Source organism: Eurytemora carolleeae, unplaced genomic scaffold (assembly GCF_000591075.1).
Source record: "Eurytemora carolleeae unplaced genomic scaffold, Eaff_2.0 scaffold2336, whole genome shotgun sequence".
Taxonomy (NCBI): Eukaryota; Metazoa; Arthropoda; class Copepoda; order Calanoida; family Temoridae; genus Eurytemora; species Eurytemora carolleeae.
Window position 1 is genome coordinate 3,994 of NW_019398234.1, and position 11,059 is coordinate 15,052.

The 11,059-nt window shown below is 32.3% G+C and overlaps 1 protein-coding gene across 1 annotated transcript; it reads left to right on the forward strand.

Moving 5' to 3' along the window:
• The first annotated feature begins 202 nt into the window (after positions 1-202).
• On the forward strand, positions 203-9,805 carry LOC111717073 (uncharacterized). Its single transcript, XM_023492590.1, has 7 exons — positions 203-274; positions 1,505-1,576; positions 2,696-2,793; positions 4,072-4,156; positions 4,450-4,507; positions 7,990-8,054; positions 8,880-9,805. The coding sequence occupies exons 1-7, from the start codon at positions 212-214 to the stop codon at positions 8,913-8,915; spliced, it is 477 nt and encodes a 158-aa protein (XP_023348358.1). The 5' UTR covers positions 203-211; the 3' UTR covers positions 8,916-9,805.
• Positions 9,806-11,059: the final 1,254 nt, after the last annotated feature.

An 11,059-nucleotide genomic window follows, 5' to 3' on the forward strand; every position in this document is an offset into this window, starting at 1 on the left:
CAACCTCCTGATAACGTAAAACATAACCAATACCAGTCCCACGTTACCTAGCTACAATGAACTCGTAAGGAAACACATAATCCAGTCAATAGTCAATAGTCAAGCGTTCATAGACGTTTATAAAATTTTATAAAATTTGAAAAAGTTTAGAAATTAGATAATTGTTTTTTTGTTTATTGGTCTGAAATAATTTTCAAGTTTGTATAGAAAAATGTCTACTTGCTGTTGCTGTTTTCCTCTAAAAGTTGGTGTCTGGATAATTGCTATTATTGAGGTGAGGCACACCAAGATAAAGCTGAAGTTAAGCGGATTAACGATTTTGATCTCATAATTTTTTAATCCTAACTTCTCTTAATGAAAATCTATTGACAAGAACAATAACAAAAACATCGAAATTAAAATTATTAGTTTTATTTTTAACATTCCACATACCTACATGATTCGGAAATAAAGATCCCAACCCAATTATTCGGAACTAAGGATCCTACTCAGTTATTCGGAAAAAAGATCCCACCTCAATTATTCGGAAATAAAGATCCCAACTCAATTATTCGGAAATAAAGATCCCAACTCAATTATTCGGAAATAAAGATCCCAACTCAATTATTCGGAAATCAGGATCCTAACTCAATTATTCCTAAATAAAGATCCAATCTCAATTATTCGGATCCCAATTCAGTCATTTGGAAATAAAAATTCCATTCAAAGTGATTCGGAAATAGACATCCAAGGTTCGGAAATAAACATCCAAGGTTCGGAAATAAACATCCAAGGTCCGGAAATAAACATCCAAGGTCCGGAAATAAACATCCAAGGTCCGGAAATTAACATTTGAAATACTGCTTAAAGGCCCTTGACTAATCGTTGTTTGAGGAATAAACTATTTGTAATAAGTTTGTATGTCTTTCATATTTTCTACAGTTAGTTTTTTCCCATCACATAGCACTGGTAGACAGACAAATTGTTCAAAGCTGAAGAATATTAAACAAAAAAAAACAATGTTATTTTTTATTTCTGATTTTGACAAACATTCACTTTATCAAACCTTGACGAGATTTTGTTTACAATAATCACAATAATCAGGGGTGTACACTGTACACACAGATTTGTCCGGGGGGCTCAGCACCCGTTGGGGCCAAAAAACCCCATGGGCACCATAGATTTTACTTATCCGTTGGGGGGGCTGAGCCCCTGTAGCCCTAGCCCACCGCCGAACTACCCGCCCCCTGTGTACACCTCAGGGAGTAAGGAATAGAAGGGAGATATAACTGACGCGGTTTGCCCTTCCATATGATTATACATGCTTTGCAGACGGGTACTCCATTTGTATAAGAAATATTTGTCTGATGTACAATTACCGCGTATACAATAACCTATTCTGAATATTTTTATGCAAATCGAGTACCCGTCTGCAAAGCACGCATGGTAGGGCGAACCGTGTCAGTTATATCTCCCTTCTATTTCATACTCCTTGTTACACCTGTGACAATCTTTATGTTTCTAGTTGATAGTTGTGGTTCTGAAACTAGCTGCCACATCCTGGATTCATTATGCTATTGTTAAAAACAATGAACAGGTCGGATTCAAAATATAAAGGAATTGAGTTTTAACAACAAATTCTGACCAATGCAGTAAACCTTAGATAGTTCAAACCATGAATTGTTTTAAACCAAATAATCCATGGTTAATACCACCAGGTTTAATCCTTTACATAAAAGGAACTGAGTTTTTATAAAAACTAATATTGTCTAATCCCTATATCTTTGAAATATGATGGTGTAAACCTTACAAACTTATATTATTTAAGCCAACAGATTTCATAGTTTGAAATAACTAAGGTCCGAAACATGCAAAGATGTAGGGATTAAAAAATCAGAGTTCATGACAAAGTAAAATGGTTCGTAAAACAATTAAAAAAAGAGTACGGTGCGAACCATAAAGAAATTATAAGTAAAAGAAATTTTTAAAAATTCAATGCGTTCTTCTACATGGTTACACACAAAGAATGATGCTTCAGAGACGACTGCTCAAAATTTGTTCAGTCATTTTTTTAATTCCTTGTTTCCGGTTCCGGTCGTTGTAAACTTGTTTCCGGTAGCTGTAAATTTGTTTCCGGTAGCTGTAAACTTGTTTCCGGTAGCTGTAAATTAGTTTCCAGTAGCTATAAACTTGTTTCCGGTAGCTGTAAATTTGTTTCCGGTAGCTGTGAACTTGTTTCCGGTAGCTGTAAACTTGTTTCCGGTAGCTGTAAACTTGTTTTTGGTAGTTGTAAACTTGTTTTCGGTAGCTGTAAACTTGTTTCCGGTAGCTGTAAACTTGTTTCCGGTAGATGTAAACTTGTTTTCGGTAGCTGTTAACTTGTTTCCGGTAGCTGTAAACTTGTTTTCGGTAGCTGTTAACTTGTTTCCGGTAGCTGTAAACTTGTTTCCGGTAGCTGTAAACTTGTTTCCGGTAGCTGTAAACTTGTTTCCGGTAGCTATAAACTTGTTTCTTTCTTTGTCATATCATTATTATACCTTCGAAAACTAAATTTTAATGCGGGAGTTAAAATTAATCCTTTAAATCGTCTTTTGTGATAAGTTTTAGGTTTTCATTTTTTATTGTCTCATTCTTCCTTAATAACCCTTTGACTCATTTAGTTGTCTTATCAACTAGAAAGTTAGTTTGGTCCAAAATTTAAAATTAAATATTTCAGTATCTGATAACGGATGAACTCCTGGGATATTTCATCCTGGAGTATGTCATTTGGATCTCAGGAGTACTTTGTGTACTCCTACTCATTATTGGTCTAATGTAAGTACATCATTTAGTTATCAGGAGTACTTTGCGTACTCCTACTTATTATTGGTCTTATGAAAGAACATCATTTTTTCATAAGGAGTACTTGGTGTACTCCTACATATAATTGATCTTATATGTACGTACATTATTTAGTTATCAGGAGTAATTTGTGTACTTCTACTCATCATTGGTCTAATGTACGTATATTATTAAGTTATCAGCAGTACTTTGTGTAATTCTACTCATCATTGGTGATATGTAACTACATCATTAAGTTATCGGGAGTACTTTGTGTACTTCTACTCGTTATTGGTCCCATAAAAGTACATCATTTAGTTATCAAGAGTACTTTGTGTACTCCTACTGAGACTGCTGTGTATATGATACCATCTCCAATCTATGTATTGTATAGAACTGAGACTGCTGTGTATATGGTATTATCTCTAATCTATGTATTGTATAGAACTGAGACTGCTGGGTATATGATACCATCTCTAATCTATGTATTGTATAGAACTGAGACTGCTGTGTATATGGTATTATCTCTAATCTATGTATTGTATAGAACTGAGACTGCTGGGTATATGATACCATCTCTAATCTATATATTGTATAGAACTGAGACTGCTGGGTATATGATACCATCTCTAATCTATGTATTGTATAGAACTGAGACTGCTAGGTATGTGATACTATCTCTAATCTATGTATTGTCTAGAACTGAGACTGCTGTGTATATGATACCATCTCTAATCTATGTATTGTATAGAACTAAGACTGTTGGGTATATGGTACCATCTCTAATCTATGTATATTTTATAAACTAAGACTGCTAGGTATATGGTACCATCTCTAATCTATGTATATTTTATAGAACTGAGACTGCTGGGTATATGGTACCATCTCTAATCTATGTATATTTTATAGAACTGAGACTGCTGGGTATATGATACCAACTGTAATCTATGTATTGTATAGAACTGAGACTGCTGGGTATATGGTACCATCTCTAATCTATGTATATTATTTAGAACTGAGACTGCTGGGTATATGATACCATCTCTAATCTATGTATATTGTATAGAACTAAGACTGCTGGGTATATGGTACCATCTCTAATCTATGTATTGTCTAGAACTGAGACTGCTGTGTATATGGTACCATCTCTAATCTATGTATATTGTACAGAACTGAGACTGCTGGGTATATGGTACCATCTCTAATCTATGTATTGTACAGAACTGAGACTGCTGGGTATATGGTACCATCTCTAATCTATGTACTGTATAGAACTGAGACTGCTGGGTATATGGTACCATCTCTAATCTGGGGAATAATTGGTATTCTACTCAATGCTGCTTCTATGATTTGGCAGGTAGTACCACAAACACTAAAGGAATAGTGAGGACGATTTTAAAATCTTTCGCTCATCGATAATTTGTGTCATAATCGACTAGTGATTCGATGAAAACTATCATTATATTTGTCAAATATTTTTGGTTTAATATAACTTTCTTTAAATTGACGGAGATATTATAATTTTTAAAATGTTTTTAATTGCTAAATGTTGATATTTTGTTCGTTTGACCGATTGTTTCATTTTCAAAAGAGGGGGGAGGGGGGGTATAAAGTCAGGTTTATTTAACCCTTATTATATCTCCTATGCAGGTTGTGGAAGCAGTGGACTCAGAGAAACCAGGATTTACTATTGGAGGCATCGTTATAGGTAAATAGAAGATATCTTAGTAGGTAAATAGGAGATATCGTAGAAGGTAAATAGGAGATATCGTAGAAGGTAAATAGGAGGCATTGTAGTAGGTAAATAGGAGATATCGTAGTAGGTAAATAGGAGGCATTGTGGTAGGTAAATAGGAGATATCGTATTAGGTAAATAGGAGGCATTGTAGTAGGTAAATAGGAGATATCGTAGTAGGTAAATAGGAGGCAATGTAGTAGGTAAATAGGAGGCAATGTAGTAGGTAAATAGGAGGCATTGTAGTAGGTAAATAGGAGATATCGTAGTAGGTAAATAGGAGATATCGTATTAGGTAAATAGGAGGCATTGTAGTAGGTAAATAGGAGGCAATGTAGTAGGAAAATAGGAGCTATCGTAGTAGGTAAATAGGAGGCATTGTAGTAGGTAAATAGGAGATATCGTAGACGGTAAATAGGAGGCATTGTAGTAGGTAAATAGGAGATATCGTAGTAGGTAAATAGGAGGCAATGTAGTAGGTAAATAGTAGTAGTAATGTTTTAGATAAATAGGAGGCATTGTCAAAGGTAAATAGGAGGCATTGTTGTAGGTAAATAGAAGGAATTGTAATTGATAAAGAAAAGACATTGTTGTAAGTAAATAGGAGGCATTGTTATAGATTACTAGAAGACATTGTAGTAGGTAAATAGGAGGCATTGTAGTCATAGATAAAGATAGATGGCGCATAAGAAGACATTTTTCATCTTGAAAGATATAAATGTACAGAGATGTTTTAAAGATATTCCTACTAAATAGATTAACTAGGTCGATTGTGAACATTGGCTGTTCTTATGCTATTGAGTACTTGTGGTGTACATGAGTTCTGTAGAGAGAAATTTAAGTTAGTTTAGTCCTCATGTCCTTCTTTAGTTCTCGTCAAAATGATATATTGCTCAATGAAATAATATTCTCAAAATAAAATTCACTCCTGAGCCCGTTTTCTCCATAGAAAGTGGTCGTGTATTTCACGTACTTTGGGGGACGATATGTTGGCCTCTAGATGCCACATGCTACATTCTTATCTGATAGATAGATATTTCTCCGTACATTTGACGACCAATATAGGAGACGTCAAGTTGTCGACCAATGTAGTTTATGGAGGGAACGGCCTCTGAGTGGTTTAATAATTATGAAATCCATTAAAACACCAAACCACCCTGCTTATCATTAAAGTACACTTTGACCCCTAGAAGTATGAGTTCGTGGATTGTACAATTCTTGGTGATTTTGCTTACATAAGCTATCTATGTTTATTTATTTATCTATGATTGTAGTAGGTAAATAGGAGGCATTGTAGTAAGTAAATAGGAGATATCGTAGTAGGTAAATATGAGGAATTGTAGTAGGTAAATAGGAGGCAATGTAGTAGGTAAATAGTAGTAGTGTTGTAGATAAATAGGGAGGCATCGTTATAGGTAAATATGAGATATTGTATTAGGTAAATAGGAGGCATTGTAGTAGGTAAATAAAAGGCGTTGTTGTATGTAAATAGGAGGCATTGTCAAGGGTAAATAGGAGGCATTGTCAAAGGTAAATAGGAGGCATTGTTGTATTCAAATAGAAGGCATTGTTGTTAAAAGACATTGTTGTAAGTAAATAGGAGGCATTTTAATAGGTAAATAGAAGGCATTGTAGTAGGCAAATAGGAGGCATAGTAGTAGGTAAATAGGAGATATCGTAGTAAGTAAATAGCAGGCATTGTAGTAGGTAAACAGGAGGCATTGTAGTAGGTAAATAGGAGGCATTGTAGTAGGTAAATAGGAGATATCGTAGTAGGTAAATAGGAGGCATTGTATTAGGTAAATAGGAGGCATTGTAGTAGGTAAATAGGAGGCATCTTTAAACTATTCATATCAGCTAAACATTGAATTATTAATGCCTTGAGAAAACAGCCGCTAGAAGAAATGAGAGCGAGAAAGAGGGCGCCAGGGGGCACAGTAGGGTATAAGGGGTGGGGGGGTCAGCCAAAATGAATTTATTCCATAAACCTCTTATTTATGCCAAATAAGGCTTAGCCGCTTAAAAGAACTTTTTTTAAAGAGAAGTCTCTAAGTTGTTTAAATGTTAAGTTTTAGTTTTTCAACACGCTACTCTGACTAAATCAAGGTTTTGGCGTTCTGCTGGCGCCCCTAAATATTTTCTATATGGCTGTTAGAATCTTTTATATATTTAGGTTATCCCTAAACCGCTGTGCTTTCTTGTGCTTTCGCTATAAAATATATCTTTTTCTTCCGAAATGCTCACTGTAACAAAGACGACATCTAAATATATTTCGGGATTACAAGATCCATTCAAGGATAAATATATGAACGGGAAAAGTAAATATAAATTGAAATCATTATAAATCAATGCAAGATACAATTAATACAATGTTTGTAAATGAAAAGATTATCAGAATATATTCATTTTGTCCATTCTCAGCATGAAACACAAGACATATGCATTTTAAGAGTAGTATAGAAAAATATCATGTTCAATGAAAAAAGGAAGAAAAATATCATTTTCAAAGAAAATAAAAGAAAAATATCATGTTCAATTAAAAAAGAAGAAAAATATCATGTTCAAAGAAAAAAGAAGAAAAATGTCATGTTCAATGAAAAAAGAAGAAAATATCATGTTCAATGAAAAAAGAAGAAAATATCATGTTCACTGAAAAAAGAAGAAAAATATCATGTTCAATGAAAAAGAAGAATAATATCATGTTCAAAGAAAAAAGAAGAAAAATATCATGTTCAAAGAAAAAGAAGAAAATATCATGTTCAATGAAAAAAGAAGAAAAATATCATGTTCAAAGAAAAAGAAGTAAAATATCAAAGAAAAAGATAGTTTGATAAAGTTTCCCTAGATGTTGAGTAAGGGTGGAGTGATGCAGAGCTCAATGTCTCAAATGAAAGGATACGCGCTCAAAACGGCAGATTAAAAATCAAAATGAAAAAAGTAGCAAGTAGTGGAATAGAATTATAACATATGCTACTGTGGTTAAAATGAAGTAAATGTCTTATTACAACTCTCTACTTTAACCTTAAATAAATAAGTATTTTAAGAGATAAAAAACATATCTGGAAAATTATTTCGTGGATTTCTGTGACAAAAATGAACAGAAACAATTATCGAATTCTAATCAAAAAACGACAAACCTTCTTCTTTTCTTATCAAATATAAAGTTAAAAGGGTGAATGTCTAATCTCGTGAGGAGAATTTTTTGATGGTTAATTTTTTAATAATTTAGGATATCTGATCGGTTTCCTGATTGGTTTAATAATTTAGGATATCTTCGGTTTCCTGATTGGTTTAATAATTTAGGATATCTAATCGGTTTCCTGATTGGTTTAATAATTTAGGATATCTGATCGGTTTCCTGATTGGTTTAATAATTTAGGATATCTGATCGGTTTCCTGATTGGTTTAATAATTTAGGATATCTAATCGATTTCCTGATTGGTTTAATAATTTAGGATATCTGATCGGTTTCCTGATCGGTTTGTACTTTCTCTCTGTAAAGTACAGGAGATACAAAGAGGTGATTTTTTAAAAAGTTTGTGCCCTCTCCTTCCAGCAACCCCCCCCCCCCTTTAATTATAATTAAAAACGTCGCCATTTTTATATATTTAACATTTAACCCGTTTTATCCAGTTCTGTATAAACTTTTTAACAAGAAATATCGACTATGTGTCTGTTTTGTCACATGTTTATAGAATTTTTTTCAATATTACAATAATTACTTAATTTCGCTTGAGTAAACACGTTCTTACTTATTTCTTATTTCATTTTTATATGGTAAGGGGTCTCCTAATAAACATTAACGAATTTGAAATCGTTTTTGATGTAAATAAGCATTAAATTACTTAATTTCAATGGGCATAATAAATGTATTTCTGCTAGACTATAATTAATGTAAACGGTATTCTGATAAACGTTACAAGATGTTCTCAAACAGCCAAGAGTCCACTTTACTGTGAAAATAAAGTTGATTTTAATTTGATTTTCATTTTAATTGAAAAAATATTATTTTGGAACTAATCTAAATTTGTTGGAGCTAATTTAACTTTATAGCACGATGATTACTTTATAGCACGTTTATTATGAAATTCACGATGAAGTGAGGAAGAATGATAAAGTACACAATAGTTTCATTCAGATTTATTTCAGTTTTTTCTTATTTTCATATATAACGCCTTGCAGCTGTAAACTTGCTTCTTTCTATGCCAAACAGTTTTATATGCCAATAAAAGATTATATTAACGTACAGCTGAAAGTATGTGCATTTTGAAACCCCTCCTCCCCCCTCCCCCTTTTTTACCCTTTTTTCCTGCTCTAACTTGTTTTAATCATATTTATTATTTAGTTAAAGGAAGAGGATGGAATCCGACCAATGAATTAGAAAATTAAAAGTTAAAAATTCTATTTCAGTAATATATACTTTTCAATTCATATCGGATTTAAAGAGACTGTAAGCGTAATTTCAAGTAACCCTCCTGTCAAAGATGCCAATACCCGATTCACAACAGTACCCATGAAACCATAATCTGATTTTAAAAAGTTGACTCAATGAGCATTTAATTTAAGATAATTTATCTATTGATTCTTATAAAAAGGAAATGCACAAGTCAATTTCGCAAGAAACTTGCAAAGTAAAATCAACAGTTTAAATTAAAAAATCAAAAACATTTTTATCCGATTCATACATGATATGAGAGACATTGCTTTCACATGAAATTATGCTTACTGTCCCTTTAAATGTAAAATTTTTTCTTTTTGTTTGAAATCTCAAAATATCCTTAAAAGTATATTTAGTGGTTTTGAATCATCTTTTTCAATGACAGCCCATGCATATCAATATTGAAATATGTCTTTAATTTAAATATCAACAGATTTGCAAACGTTATGAGATGTATGTTTTGCCTTACAAATAAAAAATAAGTATTTAAGTATGTACCGTTGTAAGCAATATATATCAGTAAAATTCGTTTAATGATAGTGATTAAATACAAAGGCAAACATGTAATATCTAATTATAGTTTATGGTTCTTTATATATACATATATATGGTCACCACTGTATCAAAATCTTTTTGTGCCCGTTTAGTTCCAATGTGCCATAAATACTCAATATATTTTAAAATTTGATTAAATGAAAAAAATTAAATAGTAAAGTGGTGACAAGATAGATATTTGCAAATAAAATTCGAAAATATTTATTTATTTTTTGTTGTTTTGCTAAAATTAACAGACTCTTATTGTGCCAATTTATTTTATACTCAATATTGTGATTATTATCTTCATGTACTTAAATGCACACATATTTATTGATAAATGTTTAATAATCATTAATAAATGTCTCTTTTATAAATTTCTTTTAAATAAAAAATTTTAAAAGAGATTGGATACATATATAGATGGTAAATATTAATGTTTTCTTGTAAACTTTGGAAAAAGCTTTACAGAAATCAAAACAGGAAAAGAAAAGTCGTCTTCATTGTATTGATATAAACGCCGGCCACTGTACAGTGAAACCCTTAATAACGAATACATCGAAAGAATTCATCAGGTGTCGTATTCTTCATTTTCCGATAATGGAATGTTGCAGATACTTAGTTTTTTAATTAAATGATTATATGGAACTCTCTCCAAGTATTTATTTTTTTCAGAATTATTTTGTCTTGGAAGACGACATTTTGATGCCGCTATTATCAAATAGAATTTTCCGTTTCTTTCTTACTCGTTTGAAGAGTTCAATTCCTTCCGTATCCCACATACAAGTTACAACTCCAATATATACTTTTTTATTTTGGTTTTCAGCGGTACGGTAACGTTGTTACTGGATTACAAATAACAGTTTAAAACGGAAAATAGTTTTTCCACGATCAAGAGACGTTTAGCTCTCGTTAGTTTGGCGTTAAGAATCATACAATTTTTGAGCATTTGATTTTGAAATAAAAATTTTAAAAAGCTTTTATCTTCTATATACAGGGTGTCCAAATAGACATGGGAAGTGAAGAATTCGATATTGTCTTTTTAATTCTTTGATTTAGTATAGTGATACCTACTGAGAAAGCTGTAATCTGTAAGAGTTTCGTCTGCTGTGTTCACATTTTGTTTGTTTATGTTTTGACTACATAAGGTTGTACTTAGTAAAACAAGAAAATTGCTGTATACAAACAGAGTAAACTTGTCCATCTTCACTGTTCATCTTGCGGAGTCGGAGACATTATAGACACATCTTTACAGTCTTTTACCCTTTTCATAAAATAAACTCTAGCAGACATATTAATATTATGGCTTTTGAAAGTAGGTATTACATTGCTAATTCATAACAAAGACGATATCGAATTCGTCACTGAATTCCCATGTTTTTTTGGACACCCTGCAGTATATATTTATTTAAAGTTGTAATCTCTGTTTGGTTGTTTGTTTGTCCGATCATAACTCCGGAACCCTTGGCCCGATTTGCCTAAAATTTTGATTGGAGAACTTGGGAACGCCACGGGAATGTTTTTTAGCTTGGTCTTGAGATTCTAAGTCGAGT

Bases quoted from the DNA above. Each gene is read 5' to 3' on its own strand.
- LOC111717073 (XM_023492590.1), top strand. From the start codon at position 212: ATGTCTACTTGCTGTTGCTGTTTTCCTCTAAAAGTTGGTGTCTGGATA. The intron at 4,157-4,449 runs GTAGTACCACAA...TCTCCTATGCAG, and splicing joins CTGCTTCTATGATTTGGCAG to GTTGTGGAAGCAGTGGACTC. The intron at 4,508-7,989 runs GTAAATAGAAGA...TTAATAATTTAG, and splicing joins TATTGGAGGCATCGTTATAG to GATATCTGATCGGTTTCCTG.